Source organism: Staurois parvus, unplaced genomic scaffold, assembly GCF_062004578.1.
Source record: "Staurois parvus isolate SC_StPar_1 unplaced genomic scaffold, SC_StPar_1.0 ptg000438l, whole genome shotgun sequence".
NCBI lineage: Eukaryota > Metazoa > Chordata > Amphibia > Anura > Ranidae > Staurois > Staurois parvus.
In genome coordinates, this window is record NW_028318234.1 from 5,127,747 (window position 1) to 5,151,969 (window position 24,223).

The 24,223-nt window shown below is 41.2% G+C and overlaps 1 protein-coding gene across 2 annotated transcripts in view; it reads left to right on the top strand.

Moving 5' to 3' along the window:
• The window catches only part of RICTOR (RPTOR independent companion of MTOR complex 2), a 246,095-nt gene that overhangs the window by 97,763 nt on the left and 124,109 nt on the right, over nt 1-24,223 (top strand). For both annotated transcript variants that reach the window (XM_089687825.1, XM_089687826.1), the window contains exons 4-6: nt 9,647-9,711; nt 14,285-14,416; nt 18,168-18,231. In XM_089687825.1, the coding sequence (XP_089543951.1) occupies nt 9,647-9,711; nt 14,285-14,416; nt 18,168-18,231 (261 nt within the window). The remainder of the gene's footprint in view (nt 1-9,646; nt 9,712-14,284; nt 14,417-18,167; nt 18,232-24,223) is intronic.

The following is a 24,223-nucleotide window of genomic DNA, read 5'->3' on the forward strand; positions in this document are numbered from 1 at the left end:
TGGTGCATGTGCTAATACAGATTCACATAGATCTGAATCCTCATATCTCTTACAACACCTTCCCAAACAACAAGGGATTCCTGTACAGCTATGGCAGAATCGGTCAGCTCAACCACAAGGTTAGAAGATAACTGGGCTTCTTGCCAGATCAATAGGTATTTTTCTTTGCTTGTAGCATTTTTATAAGGACAGAATATGAGAAATTTGGATGCATATGTTTTTGTTTGTTTTGCTCGGACACACATTTTATTAGTAACCTCCAAAGGTGGTTCTTGTCGTATTATAGTTGAGGCTTCCATTCAGCAATAAGATGACCTAAAATAAGTTCTAGTCTCTGAACAGACATAGCACAATGCATGGTGCTCCAGAAAGGTACTCTGCTCGATAACCTTTACCTCAGAGGTGTCCAACCTTTTAACCTTCCTGGGCCACATTGGAAGAAGAGGAATAATCTTGGGCTACATAGAAAATACACTAACAGTAAAGCTGAGTACACGCAATCTGAATATTGGCCGGATCAGCAGAAATCTGCCGACATTTGGTCAGTGTGCACAGTTGCAGCATTGGACTAATGTTTCATCCACCTAGGTAAGTATGATTTAAAAAAAAAAAAAATGACCATACTTCTTTTTTAATAAGCATCTGGTATGGTAGGAGTAATTTTATAGAAAACTAAGCAGGTTTAAACTTATAGGCATCTGCCCAAAACTGATATGTTTTATATCCAACAATTTTGCCCCACCAAATGAATTCTTATTTGCCTAAAGTGCTCCACTGAGACGTATCATTACTAGTAAATGTGTCACTCATTTGTTTCATCCTCTGGAATTTAGTGGAAAAAATGAGGCATGAATTTAATGGCAAGATTGTGGCACCATCATAATTGCCTAGACCAGGTCTCCAAACTGTGGCCCGGAGGCTAGATGCAGTCCTTTGCTTTCCTTTATATGGGCCCTTGAGGCACTATTCCTACCACTGACACCAACAATGGGGCACTGTTCCTTCCATTAACACCAATGATGGGGCCTAATTCCTTTCACTGACACCAACTATTTCTCAAACAATTTTCTAACCATGTATTTGGTTTTCACTTGGTTAAGTTTATTCTTTCATCTTTTGAATGACATTCAAATGTTCTGACAACATTCATAATCTTTTCATATAAATTTTCCTAAGAATTTGTTTAGTTGGGTAGAATGAGCATTCTAACTACCATGAAATAGAAATGTATATAGTGTATGACCGGCTATGTCTGATTTATTACATTACTGATATTGATGGAGAAAATGTGGACAATAAGTTTCCTTTTATGACATTTTATGAATGTGGGTAGGTGAATGAGAATGAATACTTGACCAGCCTGATACAAATACTGTTCCCACACTTCATTAAAAATTCTGAATGGACCCTCTGTACACTGTTATACACCCTTTTCTAGCAAACTTTGCTAAATAAATCAGGGATTATTAGTTCTCATACTTTACAATACATTTTTAAGCTGGCCATCGTCATCAAAGTAATCCCTTTCTGGCCTGTCCTTACTCTGCTCTTCAAAATACAAAATACCATATTTTTCACTCCATACGACTCACTTTTTCCCCCAAAATAAATGGGGAAAATGTCTGTGCATCTTATGGAGCGAATATCGAGCGGCCAGCCCGGTATTCCCCCCATGTTAGAATACCAGGCTGGCCGCTCTGCTCTTTGCAGACCTCCAGCGGTCCTACCTGTTCCTCAGTCCAGCGGTGTCCTCAGTCTTCTCTCCCCAGCAACGGCATGGGCATCAGGCTGTGACAGCTTGCGGCTTCACAGCCGGGTGCCCACTGTGCATGCGCGAGAAGCACCACACTTTGTGAATGGCCCTGTAATCTTCTGGGACCTGTCAGGTGTCCCAGAAAATTACGGGGAAGGAGGGAGAAGGACAACAGTACAGGGGATTGTAGCAATCATGCACACAGAGATGGACACGGTCATCCATCTTGTTAAGAATCTTCCATGCTGTATCATCTCTACTCCCAAATCAGCTTTCCTCATCTTCCCTCCCTCTCCATTGAGTGACATGTGGGCTGTTTAATGCAGATCACAGGCAGCAAACTCCATGGGAAGGGATCATGGTTATAAATCCCACAACTGAGCTGGGGCCTAGATGTCTATTAACGTCACAATCTAGGCTCGTAAAGCCATAAACCAAGTCCTTCACTGAGTTCAAAAGACATTCCAAGGGGTCGTAAAAACAGACTTACATTTAAAAACTCACTTTTTCATATAAGTTTATATCTTCACATAGGACATAATTACCTAAACATGGAGCCCATATTCCGACGGCTCAATTTAGGACCATTCTTCTGGTATATTACACCCCCTAGCTGGCATATACAGGAGAGCCGAAAATGGCATCTCCTTAACTATTCAAGCGGATATTTCATTTTTCATATCTAACCGTTCAGCCAAAAATTCTGTGTAATAATCTACTCGTGGATAGGATGTTGTATGTATCCAGGGTAAATTATGAACCATAATATAATTTGTGCAGGCTTTGGTCATAGCCTGAGGTCTCCACCCACAACTCCCTCCCCAAATGAGGCGATTGGTTTACTACTCCAGGGAGACATCCTGTGGAGTTGCTAGAAAAAGCTAAGCTAGGCTGAGTTGAGGGGTGTGAGAGTTGAAGATTCTCCATTTAACATCGGAACCAACTTTGGGAGAAAATCCCTTTTGCTCAGAAAACTTGAAGCTGCTTAACCCAAGGCTTTTTGGCAAGTACTTTATTCCTCTAAACTTCTTTCTGTTATCTCTTTGCTGTGTTATTGCTCTCTGTATATTTATATATATATTGGCTACATCTTTTTCTGTAAATATTTTATTGCACCCGTTTGACCTTTTTAGTAATAAATCTTACTTTCTGAAAGTGTTGAACTGTTTCTAGAGCTCTTTGATGCAAACTACGAATTCCTGCCTCTGAAGAACGCTACTGTGTTTGTGTTTAACCCTCTGTATAACCTGCCTGCGGTGACAGTGGTATACAGACGATTATCCAACCATCATAGTGTTATTGCTGATATTGCCGAGTTTCCTCTTTCTCTGTACAAAAAGGAGGTGGTGGCAGTATGAAGGCTTAATTGCGTAATTAACCTGACCCAGTAACAATCGCTCTCAGGCTGCAAGTACACAGATCAGTCCATTAGCTGGAAAATCTTTGTGCAGGGTGCAGCTGGGCGTGGCATTGTTACGCATGTGGCAGCGCGGTTTTAGATTGGCTAGTCCTTCGGTCACGAGTTTGGTGAGAAGGGCTGGGGTCTGACACTGCGATCGTCATAGGGATGAGCAAGGATCTCCAGGGCAGAACAAGCATGGGACAATTTTCTGCAATTCTAACCTAATTTTCATAATAAATATTATTATACAGGATTTATATAGCACCAACCGTTTGCTCAGCGCTTTACAATATAAAGGGAGACAATACAGCAACAATACAGTTCAATACAAGAGGGTTAGGAGGGCCCTGCTCCTTGGAGCTTACAATCTAAGTTATTAAATATGATTTACGGCTATATTTTATAACGATTTACAGTATATGGAGGATACATTGATCCCCATGTGTATGGCCCCAAACCATAGAGCAGGTAAAGCTTAGAGCCTCAATTACCTTTTATTGCTTCCTGGGAAACCAGTAGAGAGATTTCTACTCACTTCCTCAGTGACACCTGAAGCTTCACTTTTACCTTCATTGAGATCTCAATTTTGTGTGGACTGGCCCTTTAAGAGCTGCATGTTGTGTGGCAGTTAAGCAGGCAGTTTGAATAAAGCAGCAGACATGATTCTTAAGACTCATACACACTGCAAGTTTTTTTTCTTTGTTTTTTTTACTGCAAGCCAGCAGACAGGTCACCATACCAACACAAGCGATGTTGGTGCGGAGACCTCCCTCACTGTGCTAATGTATTGTGACATGGGGACTCATCCATCCCACTGATACCAACAATAAGCACTATTTCCTCCTCTGACACCAACAAATGGGCACTGTTCCTTCCACTGGCACCAAAGATGGGGCAGTATTCCTTCCACCGACACCAACAAATGTGCACTATTTCTCCCACCGACACCAAAGATCGGGCACTATTCCTACCATTTGGGGCATTTGCCAACATTGGGGCACTATTCACCCTCTGAATCCAGTGATGGGGCACTATTCCTCCCACTGACATTAACAATGGGGCATTATTCTTCCCACTAGTACCAGTGATGGGGCACTATTCCTCCTCCTATTGACCACAGGCGCTATGCAATTTTTTTTTACTCTGACCACCAAGCCGGAGGCATTTTTCTTTTAGGTAAATTTGGAGACCCCTGGCCTAAACCAAGGAAGTTAGAACAACTATGCTCGGGGTATTGTGCTTTTTGAGAAATGTAAGGCATGGAAGGTTTGAAGTGATGTTTTTGAGTGCATTTACCTTATAAAAATAAAAATGAATTGGTTGCAGTTTGATTGGACATTATGGGTATAGATCCTTAAAAGATAAGACCGGCCTTGGACTATTCAAATTTTGGCCAGTTCATCAGGAACCGTCCAAGATTTGAACCATGTGTGGGCAGGCTGCATGTACCAAGTTGATTGATCGATCAGCTTGGGTACAATCTGCCTTCAGGTAGAATTGTTCAGCAGGAGGGATTTCCCTGTCAACATTGTCTGTGTTGATGGGGGAATCATGCAAATTTCTTGCAAAATTTGCACTTGCACTGTCTATGACCAACCTAAGTTTATTTGTGATAAAACTGGGAAAATGCTTGAAGAGACTTGATTGTTATCTTATCTGACAACTACAGAGACTCAGAGGGGCTTTCACTATGAGTTATATATGAGCTGACTGGTGATTTTATGAACAGTTTAAAGCATTGATGTTGCTTCCTGTTTACGACTCTTGTTTTTAGTTCTGAGTTACACGTTGTAACATTCTGGGTTCTGGAAAGTGTGGGTCGGTTTTTAGCACCATTTACCAGAAAGTAGAATCATATTTTTATCTTGAAGAAGCAGTTCACACATTGAGATGCCACATTGTATGGGAAATTGACATAAAAACAACTTGTGCTTGCAAATGCAGCTGTAGAAACTGGTGTGGCTTGGTTATATACTTACCAGATGGATGGTTATGCATTACTTATAGCAAGCTTAGCCATTGCACTTAATATATATTACTATGGCAAACTATAAAGAAACATAAAGCTACATTTTCAGGTGATCAGGTCTATTTGATTTTAAATTTATGCTCTAATATCAATTTTATGGATTGCTTCAGACACACTATATTGACAAAAGTATCAGGACACCCCTCCAAATCATTGGATTCAGGGGTTTCAATCACCTCCATGGCCACAGGTGTATAAAATCAAGCACCTAGGCATGCAGATGCTTCTACAAACGTTTGTGAAAAGAATGGGTCGCTCTCAGGAGCTCAGTGAATTCAAGTGTGGAACTGTGATAGGTTACCACCTGTGCAATAACTCCATCCGTGAAATTTCCTTGCTTCTAAATATTCCACGGTCAACTGTTAGTGGGATTATAACAAAGTGGAAGCAACTGGGAACAACAGCAACTCAGCCAGAAAGTGGTAGTCCATGTAAAATGACAGAGCGGGGTCAGCACATGCTGAAACACCCAGTGTGCAGAAGTCACCAACTGTCTGCAGAGTCAACAGCTGAAGACCTCTAAACTTCGTGTGGCCTTCAGATTAGCACAACCGTGCGTAGAGCGCTTCATGGAATGGCTTTCCATGGCCGAGCAACTGCATCCAAGCCTAACATCACCAAGTGCAATGCAATAGGTGGATGCAATGGTGTGAAGCACGCCGCCACTGGACTCTAGGGCAGTGGAGATGTGTTCTCTGGAGTGATGAATCACGCTTCTCTGTCAGGCAATCCTATAGACGTGTCTGGGTTTGGCGGTTGCCAGGAGAATGGTACTTGCCTTACTGCATTGTGCCAAGTGTAAAGTTTGGTGGAGGGGGGATTATGGTGTGGGGTTGTTTTTCAGGGGTTGGGCTTGGCCCCTCAATTCCAGTGAAGGGAACTCTTAAGGCATCTGCTTACCAAGACATTTTGGACAATTTTATGCTCCCAACTTTGTGGGAAAAATTTGGGGATGGCCCCTTCCTGTTCCAACATGACTGTGCACCAGTGCACAAAGCAAGGACCATAAAGACATGGATGAGTGAGTTTGGGGTGGAGGAACTTGACTGGTCTGCACAGAGTCCTGACCTCAACCCAATAGAGCACCTTTCGGATGAATTAGAACGTAGACTGTGAGCCAGGCCTTCGCCTCCGACATCAGTGCCTGACCTCACAAATGCGCTTCTGGAAGAATGGTCAAACATTCCCATAGACACACTCCTAAACCTTGTGGACAGACTTCCCAGAAGAGTTGAAGCTGTTATAGATACAAAGGGTGGGCCAACCCAATATTGATCCCTATGGACTAAGACTGGGATGCCATTAAAGTTCATGTGTATGTAAAGGCAGGCTCCCAAACCGTTTGGCAATATAATGTATGCAAACTCAACATTTATTATCTTACTAATACAGTATAGGACACACGCCAGGTATTCATAGACCCTGGGTTATAGGCTGGTACCTTCATGTGATTTGACACTGGCTAAGCTTTCAAGGGCACGCCCACCATATAACCCTACCCCTGCTCCGTGAGTCCTCATTTTTTTCTACTAGTGGCCCAAGGTGATGGACCTCTTCTCCCTTGCAAAGAAATAACTCTTATCTTAAAGAATATGTAAACCCAACATTTCATATTCCTGATATGTGCCTGTTGTATCATGTACTTGTATGAAAAAGTATCCTGTATTGCATGCTTTGTGTGAAATCCCTGGTGTTCCTTCTAGTCCAACTGCTTCCCTATTAAAAACTGACCACACTAGGTATGGGAGTTGTGCTGGGAACTCAGCCTGCTCTCCTGCAATGATTAGGCTTGTGCTCACATACCCCACCTTGCACAGCCTTTCACTGGGAAGATTAGTGTACTGCTCTTTCTCCAACCCCAGATCTGTTCTCAGCCACATAAGAGTTTAGAGGGTATGTGATCACCTATAAAACAGGGAAAACAAGGTATTTGTCTTGTTTTTTTATATCTACAGTGGATATTAAAAGTCTACACACCCCTGTTAAAATGTCTGGTTTCTGTGATGTAAAAAAAATGAGACAAAGATAAATCATTTCAGAACTTTTTCCACCTTAATGTGTAGACTTTGTATATCCACCGTATGCACAAATGCTTTGCCTTTCATTTCTATTTTTAACTGAACAGGTTGTTTTACAAGGTGAGGGTTTACATCTACTTTAACTAGTTTATTTTATCTTCAGATTTTCTTAGTCAACTCTCCAGTCATCTCCTTCACTACATTCTAATACCACAAATAGAAGCAGTGCATCCGGAGATCCTGCCAGAAACAGCACTTCCTGTTGAAATCTAAAAATATTTATCTGCTGCCTTGCAATTAGGTGCAGCATTGTAAGTTTTCTGTGCACCTTCCTACTACTGGCTGTTGGGCTGCCTGTTAGATCTGCAGAAAACATATGTAGACCAAATGGGCAGCCCAATGGCCATTGAAGGAGCAAACATGATGGGGACACTTTAAAAAGAATGGCTTTGCAGCTGCAGGCAGTAATACTCAGTGAAGCTTGCTGGAACAGGGATGAAGGTAAGTATTGGACCAAGTGGGCTACTCTCAGAAGGTGGGAACTTGCCTTAAAGTGTTATTAAACCCAGAACCCTGCATTCACTATATCTGGTCTCCCACAGTACACACAACATGGAAATGCAATTATTTTAGTAAATATAAACTGCTAAATACCTTTTCTGATCAGCAGTATGAAGCACTCTTGTGACTTCTATCAGTGTCCGGCTGAGCACTGGTTAATCTTGTAGGAGTTTTCATTCTGCTCTGACTATTCTATGAAGCTGCGTGACCCCTAAAGCTCTGTCTGGGCAGTGCTGATTGGCCCTGTGCTGATCACTTGCACACTCACAAAGAAAAAAAAAAAAAAACCTCTTGCAATACACACCAAACTGAGCATGAGCGTGCCTCCTATGGCTCTGTATTATCAGCAGATGGATTGGGGACTGTGGAAAAAGGGAGAATTAAAGAAGACAGAATCAAACAGCTTTTTTACACAATATGGAGGATTAACCCCTTGGGTTCCACAGTTAGTATAACAAACATGCTTGAGTGCATTTACAGAGTGATTTTACTGTTGTTTAGTTACACTTAGAAATGCAGCTTGTACAAAAGGTACTACATGATGATAGTTTATTGAAACATAAAAACAAAAATGAAATAAATTGCAGCCAACCAGTTCTTAGATATGGTGGCTGGATTGTTTTTTTTTCCTCACCGTGTGATTTTGCTAGGATGACAGCGCTCAATCACCTTTCTGCATCAGGATAACTGAAGCAGGATAGGACTACAGGACTACTTTCCTTTCCTCTTCATTACAACATAGAAGGGTGCAGTTCCTCAGAGATCGATTGCTGAGAAAAATATCATTCACAGGCAGAGAGCACAGGGAATTATCAGTAGGGATGTACCAAAATTTTGCTCAATAAATTAAAAAAAAAAAATTTTTTTAGTGCCCCTTTTCCCCGTGCTTGCACGTAGTGGTGAACACATACGTAGGCCATGCCCACATATGTAAATGGTGTTCAAACCACACATGTGAGGCATCGCCACAAACGTCAGCGCAAGAGCAATAATTCTCTCACAAGACCTCCTCTGTAACTACAGACTGCTAACCTGTAGAAATTTTTAAAGCATCACCCATGGAGATTTTTAAGTACCACAGTTTCATACCATTCCACAAGCGTGCGCAATTTTAAAGTGTGACATGTTGGGTATCTATTTACTCGCTGTAACATCTTTCATACTTTACAAACAAATTGGGGTATATATTGTTTTTTTTGTATATTTTTATCAAAGTGTATTTGTTTCCAAAAAATATATATTCATTTTTAAAAATTGCGTTTCGGTTTTTGGCCAAGTGTATTTTGAATTTTCGGTTTCGGCACCAGAATTTTAATTTCGGTGCACCACCAATTATCAGCTCACAAGATTCCTGGCAGGATTACAGGTGTTTTTGCACTTTCAAACAAAAAAAAAAAAATGTGATGTGTATGTGAACCCTAACAATAAACTTTATTTGCTCCCCCTTTTAATTTGTTTAATATGCAATTGAAAGTGTTTTGTTTGCTGAAAAAATGCTTGTTGATCCTGCCTGAGGTTTTGTAAGCTGATAACTTCCTGTGTCCTCTGTCTGTGCTGCCTCTGATGTATTACTGTTCTTTCCAGTTATCTCCGTGAACTACAGAAGACTTACATGTTATGTAGAAGAGTGAATGAGTTGTTGTGTAGTCTTAAAAAGCTTTCCTATTCTAGAGTGACAATGTTGAAAATCAGGTGGAAAAAAAAAACAAGTACAACCACCATACAGTATAAGCTGCAATATATTAAACTTTTGTTCTTGGTTTTAATTTTGCGTGAATATTTTATTGCTGTGGGTGATAGAATATTGTTGCGCTTTGCACTCATTTGTAAAAATCCGTTATAGCTATTATTCTTATAACTGTGTTTTCTCTTATGTCCCTCAGCTTCTATGCAACGTTGGCCACAATGAAGAAAAATTAGGGTTTATGTATGAAGACATAATTATTTGGTAAGTACAAAATTGTTAGTTTATTTATATGTAGAGCCATGCTAAATATATTTACAGGGGTTAGACAAAAAAATGGAAACACTGCATGATTTGCATTTGTGAAAGTGACGTCATGTTTTGCATTGAAAGGGAAGTAACATTCTTTTCCAACACAACACACACTTTTCTCCTGCGCTGGGAATGGACTCAGAAGAACCAATAGGAATGTTCTGGAATATTCTGGAATATGCACTGCTTGCTGCCCTCTACAGACCGGGGTGGTCCAAATACACTAAATGCAAATGGAGAAACAAAAAAGAGGGCGCACCGACCTAGTGCATTATTGTTTTAAATATATTTATTGAAGGAACAAAGTAAGCATCATACTCACAATAGACATAAAAACACATGCATGTCACACTGAACAAGATGTATGATCCAAACAGCATCTGAGTCCATACGATGGAACCCTGGATGACCAACTGGCTAACGCGTTTCGAGGGCACAACCTCTTCCTCAGAGCCTCAGAGTTGGCCCTGAGGAAGAGGTTGTGTTTTCGAAACGCGATAGCCCGTTGATCATCCAGAGTTCCATCGTATGGACTCAGACGCTGTTTGGATCAAACATCTTGGTCAGTGTGACATGCCTGTGTTTAACATTCTTTTGCTTCTACTGTGTGACGAGACACCTAGATAACAGGTGGGAAGCCTCACTTTCGTCATTCACTGCGTGCGCTGCTAGTAATACCAAGTCATCTCAGAGCGTACTGAGTTTCAAAGAGGGCAATTGTTGGTGCTTCTTAGCTGGTGTCTCTGTGACTGAAGTTGCCAATTTATTTGCCGTGTCACGAGGTCCAGTATCAAAGGTTGTGACGGCATATACAGTTTCCCGAAAAATATTGTCTGATAGCATGGTCAACTTTCCCGGAAACTTTATATGCCATCATAAACTTTGATACTGTACCTCGTAACAAGGAAAATTGGCAATTTCAGTCACGGGCACTAACAATTCGCCCTCTTTGAAGGAGGTGGGAAGTGAGGTGTGATCTGGGGGGTCTGGGGGATTGTGCTGGTACAATTGTAACATGTTACATGTTACACCCTAAATATGGGTGTAACATATTACAAAAGGTGATCTTATCCTTTAACCACTTGTCCTCTGGAAGATTTACACTCCCCCAGACCCCTCCCCCCATCCCCTTCACGACTAGGCCATTTTTTGCTATACGGCGGTGCGCTACTTTGACAATTGTGCAGTCATGCAACACTGTACACAAATGAAATTTATATATATTTTTTTTTTTATACAAACAAAAGCTTTTTGGTGCTATTTGATCACCACTGGGTTTTTTATTTTTTGTGCTATAAATTAAAAATAAAGCGAAAATTTAAAAAAAAAAAAAACATTTACTTTTTGCGATAAAACATATCCTATAAAAATTTAATTTCTTCATAAAGTTAGGCCAAAATGTATTCTGCTACTTGTCTTTAGTGAAAATAAATTCCCAATAAGTGTGTATTAATTGGTTTGTGAGAAAATTTGGTAATGGTGGCTATTTCAGCAGCTTATAACGGGACTGTGATAGTTTGGCTGACATTCCGACATTGTCTAACTGACATGACCACTGACATTAATACATTGATCAGTGCTAATAAAATGCACAGACACTGTACTAATGACACTGGGCAGGAAGGGGTTAACATCTGGGGCAATCAAAGTGTTAGCTTTGTGCCTAACTATATGTAATGTTTTAATTTTGCTGTTTTACTAGGGGATGTGCAGATGTGATGTGACCGGCACATCTCCGCTGTCAGTAGAGAGATCTGTGTTGTTTACCAACACAGAACTCTCTCCTGTCACTAACTCCAACAATCGGCGAGTCCCGCCCGTGATTCATCGATCGGGATCCACTGATTGGCATTTCAGGGAGCTAATGACACAGTGGGTAGGTGTGCACTGACGTCCTCTATCAGGAAAAGCAAAATCACATGTACAGTTGTGTTCAAGATAATAGCAGTCAGACATCACTAACCTGATCAATCACTGTTTTTGGTAGAAATTATATTTCTACATGGCAAATAATTTACTAGCAGGTGTAGTAGAGTAATAGAAATCCAACAGACCCAACAGTCATGACATGCATGCTGCTGATTCTGTGTAATTGAATCACTAATTGAAAGGGGCATGTTCAAAATAATAGCAGTGTGGAGTTCCATTAGTGAGGTCATTCATTCTTTGAAAAACAGGTGGCAATTATTGCCCTTATTTAAGGAAGGAAGGCAGCAAATGTTGTACATGCTGGTTACAGTGCATTTCTCTCTGAAATTCTGAGGAAAATGGGTTGTTCCAGACATTGTTCAGAAGAACAGCGTACCTTGATTAAAAAGTTGATTGGAGACGGGAAAACATATAAAGAAGTGCAGAAAATGATAGGCTGCTCAGCTAAAATGATCGCAAATGCTTTAAAATGGCAACCAAAACCTGAAAGACGTGGAAGAAAGCGAAAAACTACCATTCAAATGGATAGAAGAATAGCCAAAACGGCAAGGACTCAGCCAACAATCAGCTCCAGGAAGATCAAAGAAGGTGTAAAGTTACCTGTGAGTACTGTTACAATTAGAAGACGCCTATGTGAAGCCAAGCTATCTGCAAGAAGCCCCCGCAAAGTCCCACTGTTGAAAAAAAGACATGTGCTGAAGAGGTTACAATTTACCAAAGAGCACATTGACTGGCCTAAAGAGAAATGGCGCAACATTTTGTGGACTGATGAAAGTAAGATTGTTCTTTTTGGGTCTAGTGGCCGGAGACAGTTTGTCAGACGACCCCCAAACACTGAATTCAAGCCACAGTACACTGTGAAGACAGTGAAGCATGGTGGTGCAAGCATCATGATATGGGGATGTTTCTCATACTACGGTGTTGGGCCTATTTATCGCATACCAGGGATCATGGATCAGTTTGAATACATCAGAATACTTGAAGAGGTCATGCTGCCTTATGCTGAAGAGCAAATGCCCTTGAAATGGGTGTTCCAACAAGACAACGACCCCAAACACACCAGTAAACGTGTAAAGAAGAATACAAACACTGCTATATTTTTGAACAGTCTAATATTCACTTTTCTTCAATTTTTTTTAGAGGAACAACACAAATTTGATATATTTTTCTTCATGTTTTGATTTGGAATAGAATGTGTAGTGTTCCCAATGCATTTGTGTGTATGGAAATAAAAGCTATTAGAAGGATTTTGAGCTTTATTCACTTTTTTCAACACACTGCTATTATATTGAACACAACTGTACATACTGTATATGTGATTTTGCACAGCCAGTAAAACTACAGTGCATGGTCGGCAAACGGTTAAAGAAAAATTCAGCACCCCTTCAATACTATATATTAAAATTAGAGATGTTAGTTGCAGATATTTGCAAATCTATGTGGATCAATCTACCTCATCAAGGCCCTTTAACTGACTATATAGGTGTGCCTTTAATGAGGTGGTGTGGCTTCCATATAGATTGACAAATATATAGCTAACAGTACTGTTTTTAATGCATTGGGGTTGATTTACTAAAACTGGAGAGTGCAAAATCTGGTGCAGCTGTGCAGAGTAACCAATCAGCTTCTAGCTTGTTCAGTTAAGCTTTGACAAAAAAAATGGAAGCTGATTAGTTTCTATGCACAGCTGCACCAGATTTTGCACTCTCCAGTATTAGTAAATCAACTCCATTGTGTTTACAAAGTGCTGACTATTTCATTTAGGTTTTTATTGCTGCCTTGGATTTCCTCTCTCTTCATGTCCTGGTTACACTGTGTGAGGTCTTCCTGCACTCGTCCCCTACTCCTCTTTTTTTTTTTTTTTTTTTTTTGTTACTTTTTTGCTCCTGCAGCATCCTTGGCCACATCACATATTGCAAGAGGCTGCAGGAGCTGTGGCACACAGTGGCCGGTGGGTGGACCTGATATACTTCGGGGGGGGGGGGCTGGCTGTTAGAGCCTGGATGAGAAAGCCAACTCCCGATGACCAGGAAGGACCAAGATGAAGGGACCCGAGCTGTGACAGCAGTACCATGCTCTACTCCTCCATCATTTATTGGAGTGCCAGGATGGAGAGATGATGAGCGTTGCTGACTTCAGATCTCAGCCACACTCTAAAGGGTGGAGCCAGCTATCAATCAGGCAGCCAGGTGGATCCTACCCCTTTTGCCATTTCTTCCCAAACTTGCCCCATCAGCAGAAAGCCGGCAATAGCTGAGGATGGGTCACTGGAGTACATTAGTAAATGTACTCTTGTGACCCAAAAGAGAAGGGTGGTCAAAAAAGGTTTGGCCATACTTCTCTTTTCTGTGAATTTTTAGATAGACTGCTGCATTTCATAGTTCTTGGTAAACACAAAGGAGATTCTACAATCAGATTGTAAGATGTGTGACCAGTCAAAAAAAAAGTAAGTTTTTAATCAGACAGAAGAACCTCCTGACAGGCTTGATAGGTTGGACATCGAAATTATGAATGTGCTGATAGATGTAACTAACTCTTTAAATGTTGACAGATGTGTAGATTGCTGAAATTAATGATATTCATTTTGGTTTTCCAGCTTGCGATTAGCTTTGTTAAATGAAGCGAAAGAAGTGCGAGCAGCTGGCCTCCGCGCCCTCCGCTATCTTATTAGAGATTCCAGTATTTTACAGAAGGTGCTAACTTTAAAAGTAGATTACCTAATAGCTAGGTAAGTGACATTCTGACTTGATGTGAAGTGTATGTGAACTAATTCCTGTTCAATTGAAGGCACTGCAATTTACCCCTCTTCCTGACCAGGCCATTTTTTGCTATAGGGCGCTAGGTTACGTTAACTGACAATTGCGCAGTCATGCAACACTGCACCCAAATGAAATTTATGTCTTTTCCCCCCACAAATGGAGCTTACGTTCGGTGGTATTGATCACCTCTACGGTTTTTATTTTGTGCGCTACAAACAAAAAACCCCGCCAATTTTGAGAAAAAAAACAATATTTTTGACTTTTTGCTATTAAACATGTCCAGTAAAAAAAATTTAAAAATCACATTTTGTCATAAATTTAGGACAAAATGTATTCTGCGACATGTCTTTGCTAAAAAAAAAAAAAAAAAAAATCCAATTACGTGTAAATTAATTAGTTTACGTGAAAGTTATAGTGTCTACAAATGGCAGTATGTATACGTGACTTTTTTTTTTAATTTAATACTAGTTATGGCGGTGATCAGCGACTTATAGCGGGACTGTGGCAGGCATTCTGAGACTTGGGGGGAACTGACTGTCACTGACATCCCCAGTGACAGTGCTAATGACATTGGGCAGGAAGGGGTTAACATCTGGGGCGATCAAAGGGTTAACTGTGTGCTGTGTGTGTTTTACAGTGTAAGCATGCTGCTTTGTATTGCTCTGCTATGAGTATATATACGTGATTTTGTGCATCCCTGCCGCTCTTTAGCAGTATTTCTGATATAGGGCGGCAGGCAAGCGGTTAATATTGAAATGTTGTAAAAGTAAAGCTCCACTAAAATTATTTCTCTTGCGTTCATTGACAGACACAGCTCTTCTATTCTTAACCGTAGGTTATAGCACCACCTACAGGAGCTGAACACTAGGCAGAAAAAAAGAACACAGCACCGCCTATGAGCAGTTCTAGCTGGTAAATTCCCCCTCACTGCCATAGCCAATCCAGTAATTTTTGCCTAGTGTTTCAGGATCTTTTTTTTTTTTTTCCCATCTTATTTTTTTATTTCCTGCAGAAATCCTCAATCAACAGCCGGGCTGGGTAATCTAGACCCAGTGGTCACCCCAGTCTGGCCAACAAGTGTGCACAGACCTTTAGCTCAGCACTGGGTCAGCTGCAACTTGCCCCATCCTGAACTTGGGTGACCAGCAAGTTAAACGTCTTGCGAGGTCACATATATGACCAGGCGTCCGTGTCACAGTGTTACCCTGGCCGACAGCCTTCCCCCCCCTCATTCTTTTGAGAGGGGATCTGTCTCGGGAGTGTTGCCCGCAAGCTCCGCTGGATCTGTAAGTAGAAACTAAGCAGTATGCAGGGAAAGAGGATGGACTCCGCTCATAACCACCCCAAGAAGTCCTGTAAAGACATTGTAATATGGATGGTCTCAGCCGTCTCTCCAGCCACGCCCTCTGACGTGTTTCGCCCTGCCTATAGGGGGCTTGGTCACAGAGGCTGCTCTCTGACCAAGCCCCCTATGGGTGGGGCAAAAAACATCAGAGGGCGTAGCCGGTGAGATGATTGAGACCATCCATATTACAGTGTCTTTACAGGACTTCTTGGGGTGGTTATGAGTGGAGTCCATCCTCTTTCCCTGCATACTATTTTTCGTAGGAGCATTTTGCATGTCCTGCCTCCCTGTAGGGCAATGTGGAAGGCATAGAGGCCAGAGTCTGTCCCTGTCAACGGGTGCTGATCACACGCTTGTCTTGAGTGTAAATAAGGGCCAGATTCTGTCCTGATGATTCTCTTTCAACATCCCTTATCCTCAAACTCCTTGCTTTGTTCCTTCTTCTGAGGAGTTCATCATGTGGCATCCCCTGTGCATGCTCCATTACCATCGTGGGCCCTGAGTATGATTCTTTTGGTCCTATAGCAGCCTCCATTTGAGGGTGGTAGGGATTTTCCCCTACTTTCGCTTCTCCACAGTCACTTTCTTGGTCCCTTCTGCTCAGCAGGTGCCGGGGCTGATGGCCTTCCCTAGTAAGTTTCCCCATTGAATTTTGTACAGGGATACGATGGTTTGCGGTCTGGCACTCTTCGAGGTGGTGTTGGATTTCTGTCTTAACGAGGATATTATCCTACCTTCCCCTGTGTTGGACTCTCCCTTATGCTTTCAGATTACCTGGTGGCCTCTTCTACCACTCTGGCCATTAGATTCCAAAGACGATTGTTCATGTCTCTCCCGTTGGGGTTTGGTTTCTCCCTTCCCAGTTACAGCTCATCCCACCTGGGCATTTACCATTGCACGGTGACTACTTCATCGTCTGTGCAAAGTTTAGCCACTTCTTATATAGTGGCTGTGTTTGCCTCTTCGGATGATTATGGCCACAAGGTTATAAAGGCCGCTGTTTCATGTTCCCTGTTCTCCCCCCCGGGAGGAATGTGGTTGCTTTGTAGCTCCTCTGTCATTGGTTTGCTCACCCCTCATTGAGGCACTGTTTGGAATGTCCCTATGGTCAAGAATAGAAGAGGCATGTCCCTCAATGAACGTAAAAGAAAGCAGGATTTTTTTTTTTTTTTTTTGCTTTCCTTCATCTGAGTTAATTGACGGACACAGCATTCACCCATCTTGTGTTTCTCTATCTTCATGCACTGCTTTGGGACTGACTGGATTCCCTATAGCAGAGAGGGGCATTTTACTAGCTGGGACTGCCCAAAGTGGGTGCTATGTGTTTTTTTTTTTTTCCTGCCTCATGTCCTACTCCCGTAGGTGGTATAGACAAAAATAGAAGAGTTGTGTAAATCAAAGAACTTGGAGGAATGGATTTTACAGTGAGTAACAAAAAATCCTGTTATTTGGTCACAAAAGTATAAAACAAATGTAAATTTGTTATGTTATAGGGAACATTTAGAAATCTTAGTTGTGCTCAAGCAGTACCCTGATAAATGTGAGGGTATTCTTCACAGCGCTGTAAAAGCGATTGGACAACTGTAAAGCCACACAGATCACTTTTACAAGACAGCCGATCGCTGGCTTAAAAAAAAAACAAACAGTAGCAAAATCATGGCTGCAGCCATGATTCTGGTATAACCACTTGCTGATGGGAAGTATTTATACATATGTCGGTCAGCCAGTTGCTGGGTAAAGTCAGGATTTTAAAAATCCTTTTTCACATATGACAATTTTTAGAATTGGTAAGGCTAGAGAGACAGCTGTGACTGTGGTATGCAACCATGGCGGTAAAAAAAAATTGTTAAATTACAATTTAAAAGTAATTGATTTTCCTGATTCCTCACCCTTTTTGAACTATTGCTACAAATATAGTACTGGGAGAGAATCAGTGGTCAAAATAAATCCAATGAAAAGTTAACTGTGTAGTTAGTAAATATAAGGATATTTTCCAAAACAGTTTGATTCTATTTAAAGGGAGTGTATAGTAATTTTGTATATTTTCTTATGGTCAGATAAAAAATAAAGAATAAAAAAAAGGTAAATATTGCATTTATGTATTCTAAATTCCAGCTAGTAGGTTATGCTTTGGGTTCTCTTTTGCCAATTTCTTCTTATTTCCTGTTGTAAAATGCCTGTTTATAGAGTCCAGTAGCTCAGGTTCAGTGAGATGGAATACTGACTCATCCCTCTCCCTCGGTATGCTTTTATTCGAGGTTTCAGTCAGACGTGCTCTTTATTTAGATAGCCCATAATGCTCTGAGAATGTCAATATGAACTGTGAGTTTGAATGTTTATCCTCATGATAATCATGGGTTTGTTTTGCCTTTTAGGTGCATAGATATACAGCAAAGCAATGAAGTAGAGAGGACTCAAGCACTGCGACTAGTCAGAAAGGTACAGTTCATGCCTAATTATTTCTTCTTTCTTTGTAAAAGCCCAGTTCTAGAAACTATTTTTTTCTGGGTAGAGTGGGAAAGGTTTAGAGCTTCTGCCAAGTATATATTACTGTTCCCTGCCACAGGAGTTAACCTTTCACGTCCTGTCCAGATGATACCTTGCATTTTAAGGTTTCATAGGGATAGTAAAGGAAACCTGAGAGATGTTCTAACAATGTGGAAAAATAAAGCAATCTTGGCTGGAGTTAGGGTCATAATTGTGTTAGTATGGAAAATATATTGTCATTAATAAGGGTTTGGGATATTTTTGGCTACCATACACATATCCATTTAGACTTGAATATACAGACTGGAATATCATACAATTTACTAGTTTCCTTTACACTGAACAGTACAGATCTGTATAGAAATTCAGCAAACAAAAATTAGTGTCTAGAAATTCAGCAAACAAAAACTATTGACTTCAAAATTTTTTAATATGCATTGTGACAGGTGGGCTTTCTGTCATTGCATACAGAAATTAGTTCAAGAGTGAAAGGATCCCTGATCAGGTCTGAGGATCACTTGTGACAGATGGATGTTGCTGATAAGAGTGTCCTTGACTTAAGCTGGCCAGTTGACGTAAGGGGGAAATTAGCCGATTCCCCCATCAACACATTTGAGGTGGATGGTGGAATCTTTCCTGCTGTGGTACTTTGTATTCTGACAGTGGGGAGCCTCTCCCAGAATGCCATGATCAGTGTTGCTGGCTATAGTCAGCGGCACTGATCATTCAGGGAAATAACCAACACACTAGTTCTACACAAGTTGATTGTGTACAATCAGCCTACCCATACATGGATCGAAATTTGGCCAGTTCCTGCTGAACCAGATGAATTTTGTTCCATTTATGACCTGCTTTGGTCTTTTTTCATTCAGCCTTCTGCCTGGCATTACTAGGGTCATTGGCTCAAATCCAAACCACAGCACTACCTGCCTGGAGTTTGCATGTTCTCTGTGCCTGCATGGGTTTCCTCCGGGTACTTCAGTTTTCTCCCACACTCCAGACATGCTGGTAGGTTAATCGGATCCTGTCTAAATTGACCCTACTATGTGTATGTATGAATATAAGTTAGGGACTTTAGATTGTACACCCCTTTAGGGTTAGGGACTGATGTGAAAGTGCTGCGTGAATTGATGGCGCTATACAAGTACCTATAATAAATAATATACTGGGGTTGGACAAAATTATAGAAACACTAGGTAAAAGAACGAAATTGTTACCTAATATGGTGTTGGAACGCCTTTGATATCCAAGATGACCTGAATTCTCCTGGAAATTGGCAAATTTAAGTCTTGGATGGTGGATAATGGAATCTGATAATACTCTTCATGCAAAAATTGTTCCAGTTCTCGCAGAGATGGCAGAGGTGGAAAACAAGCCTGAACCCTGTCCTCAAAAATTGACCAAAGGGGCTCTTTGATATTGAGGTCCAGTGACTGCCATGCCTAGGGAAGGTGTGAAACTTTGTCTACATGCTCATCAAACCACAATATGATAACACCAGCTGTGTGAATTGGAGCATTATCGTCTTGGTAAATGGTGCTGTCTTTGGGGAACAATGTCTGAACCATTAGTCGCTGGCAGTGACTCTGCCTTTAAAGGTGATGATGGGGCCTGCAGAATTCCAAGATATGGCTGCCCAAACCTTGACTGCATCACCACCATGCTTTACTGTTGGCACAAGACAGTCCTGTTCATAAGCTTGGAATGGTGTTTGCCAAATGTAAACACGTCTAGTGGTTGGTAACAGTGTGAAGCTTGATTGATCGGACCATATTACAGTCTTCCATTGATTGATAGTCAATGATTTACGAGTGTTGCACCACTCTCCCCTCTTCTGAACATTAGCATTGGTCACTAGTGGTTTTGCAATTGCAGCTGTGAGTGTTTTGCTTATGGAGTTCCCCCCACACCGTTCCCGCCACACAAGACTGAGTTCTGCAGTCACTTTGCAGTAGTTGTTTTCTTTTTCCGGGTCAAAATCCTTTGCAATGTCCTCCTGTCTCTTTCGGTCAGTTGACCATGTCGACCGCGTTTATGCTTATCAGATGACGTTTTCCCGGAAACTATATATGCCATCATAACCATTGATACTGTACCTCGCAACACAGCAAATTGGCAGCGTCACTGAAGCATCAGCTAAGCAGGCACCAATAATTTGCCCTCTTTGAAGCTCAGTAAGCTCTGTATTATTAGTAGAGCACACAGTGAATGACAAAAGTGAGGCATCCCAGCTGTTAGCTACAGTGCCTTGAAAAAGTATTCATACCCCTTGAAATTTTCCACATTTTGTCATGTTACAACCAAAAACATAAATGTATTTTATTGGGATTTTATGTGATAGACCGACACAAAGTGGCACATAATTGTGAAGTGGAAGGAAAATGATAAATGTTTTTCACAATTTGTTACAAATATCTGAAACGTTTGCATTTTTATTCATCCACCTTTACTCTGATACCCCTAACTAAAATCTAGTGGAACCATGTGCCTTCCGAAGTCACCTAATTAATTAGTAAATAGAATCCACCTGTGTGTAATTTAATCTCAGTGTAAATACAGCTGTTCTGTGAAGCCCTCAGAGGTCTGTTAGAGAGCATTAGTGAAGAAACAGCATCATGAAGGCCAAGGAACACACCAGACAGGTCAGGGATAAAGTTGTGGAGAAGTTTAAACTAGGGTTAGGTTATAAAAAATATCCCAAGCTTTGAACATCTCATGGAGCACTGTTCAATCCATTATCTGAAACTGGAAAGAGTATGGCACAACTGCATACTTACCAAGACATGGCTGTCCACCTAAACTGACAGGCCGGGTAAGGAAAGTATTAATTAGAGAAGCAGCCAAGAGGCCCATGGTAACTCTGGAGGAACTGCAGAGATCAACAACTCAGGTGTGAAAATGAACACTGCACATCACCCTGAACACACCATTCCCACTGTGAAACATTGTGGTGGCAGCATCATGTTGCAGGGATGCTTTTCTTCAGCAGGGACAAGAAAGCTGGCCAGAGTTGATGGGAAGATGGATGGAGCCAAATACAGGGCAATCCTAGAAAAAAAACCTGTTAGAGTCTGTAAAAGACTTGAGACTGGGGGTGGAGGTTCACCTTCCAGCAGGACAACGACCCGAAACATCCAGCCAGAGCTACAATGGAATAGTTTAGATCAAAGCATATTCATGTGTTAGAATGGCCAAGTTAAAGCCCAGACCTAAATCCAATTAAGAATCTGTGGCAAGACTTAAAAATTGCTGTTCACAGATGCTCTCCATCCAATCTAAAGGAACTTGAGCTATTTCGCAAAGAAGAATGGGCAAAAATGTCCCTCTCTAGATGTGCAAAGCTGGTAGAGACATCCCCAAAAAGACTTGCAGCTGTAATTGCAGCGGAAAATGGTTCTACAAAGTATTGACTCCAGGGGGCTGAATACAAATGCACACCACACTTTTCACATATTTATTTGTAAAAACGTTTGGAAACCATTTATAATTTTCCTTCCACTTCACAATTATGTCCCACTTTGTGTTGGTCTATCACATAAAATCCCAATAAAATACATTGACCGTTTTGGTTATAACATGACAAAATGTGGAAAATTTCAAGGGGTATGAATACGTTTTCAAGGCACAGTAGGTGTCTCATCACACAGCAGAAACAAAAGTGTGTTTGTGTGTATATATATATATAATTACTTTTGTGACCATTTACTTGCAAAAGCAAAAATTTTTTTTTTAAAAGCTGTGTTATAGAAAACTGAACAGCAATAGCTGCTCTTTTATATTAGGGATTTTTTCCCCCTTCTACTCTACAATTCAGGTTATTGATGTCTTGCCGTTACGGCTTCACGCTATAAATCTCCAGTTTCCTGGGGCAGATCGTATCTTTCATTTGGTGTGTTTGACATGCTCGCCGTACCCATTTCAAATACTTTTAAAATGAAAGCAATTGATATTGTTGTTAAGGCCTGTGTATAATCTGTTGCTTTGGATGTGGGAAATTTGGTCAGCGTGCTTCATCAGTGCAGCATGTCTGGAACTCGACAAACATTCTTTGTTTCATACATATGCACCAAAACAGAACTTGCTTTGGTTGCACATCTACAGTCATCTGTTGACTATATAAACACAGTCTGTACTGCTGCCATTCTGTATGCGTGTACAAGTCCTCATTTCACCTCTGCTCTCGATCCATTAGATCAAGCAAATTCTTGGGGTGAGATGTAAAGCTGAACCCAAGTTTGATGCATATGTAATGCATTCTCCAGCAGCAGCAGCAGCAGCTAGGGCCCCTCATTTTCTCCACACGTATACATGTGTACTGCCACTCTTGTAGTCGCCACTCTATGATTAGCACTTTCCATTTTTACCATGTCCTAGATTTTCCTTTCGAAAGCTCATACGTATAATGTGTTTTTTCTTCTAGGCTTGATTGTTAATTGTAGTACTGTTGCTAGTAGTAGGATTTCCTTTATCTTCATTACTATTGCTGTCACTAAATTATTAGTCATTGTACTGCCATTAGTAGAATAACAATATTATTTTTGATTTTTTTTTATTACATTTTGCCTTTCCTTCTTCCAGCCTCAGTCATTGAAGCTCCCCTCCATAATAATAGGCCAGTATAGGGTGAAAGGAGAGGCAGGCCCATCTTCAGCTTTACAAGAGGTAGATGGAGTTAGCATATTAGAGTATCCCAGATCTTGGGGCATCCAGGGGAACTTTTTTTTTTCCCACGCACCTCAAGGTGTCAGGGAGCCAATTTTAGTAAATTAAGAAAATATCAGGTGTACTATTAGCATGTCCAGTTGATCTGGATCTGTCTGTAATGTTTTTTGAAGTTGATAGTTCTCCATTCTAGTTACGAGTAGCATTTGTATTTCTGCTTCCTAGTGGTTTGTGGTAAGAGCAGAAAGTCCAGTGCTGATCATAAGTCCAGATCCCTTTTTTTCTATTTCAATGGTCTTTATTAAATTTTTTAAACAGTATAAACAGAGGCAATAAAACACGCCCACGCAGGGGCTATCAATTGCACAGATAAACAAAATGCAAAATTAAAAAAAAAAGGAAAAACAATGCTCTAATGCCAACAGGGCAAAAGGTACGCCCACGCAGGGGCTATCAGTGGCACATAAGGTACAAAACAGTAATGTAACTGATTATAACAATTAAATGCAGCTGTCCAGTCACACCAAAAACAGAGAGAGAGAGAAAAAAGAAAAGAGAGAAAGAAAAAAAGAAAAAAAAAAAAAAAAAGGGGGGGGCAAAGAGCAGGGATTCAAGAGCGCCAATACCGAACGCCATTACATCCCCAGACTAGCCGGGGGGAGTGAGGGAAGGGCATATTGCAACCACGGCTCCCATATTTTCAAAAATTTACGTTGGGAGTCGTTGCGGATACTCGACATCTGTTCGTTGAGCATCATAGTAGTCATACGATCCCGCACCCCCTGAAGAGGGACAAACGGACTCTTCCAGGCCTGAGCAATTGTCCTAGTGGCGGATAAAAACAGATAGGAAGCCAACTTCTGCTGGTGAGCTAAGAGGCCCGGTATGGGGCAATGAAGCAAGGCATACCGAGCATCCCGGCGTATGGAGAGATGGAACAAGGTGAAAAGGAGGCCAAATACACGAGACCAAAAACGAAACAGTCTCGGGCATGACCACCAGATATGTAATACATCACCACGATGACCACACCCCCGAAAACATTGATCACTACAGGCAGGGTTAGCCCGGGCCAGCCGAGCCGGAACCCAGTACCAACGAAACAATACCTTATAGGCTGCCTCCAGTGTGGTCGTATTAAATGAACATTTAGCTATGAGTGACCAGGCCTTATTCCAGTCCTCCGGATCCACAGCCACTCCCAGGTCGCGCTCCCACTGAACAACATATGAAAGAGAAGTATGCGACGAGCGTCTGTTCAGAGCTGCATAAAGAAGGGATA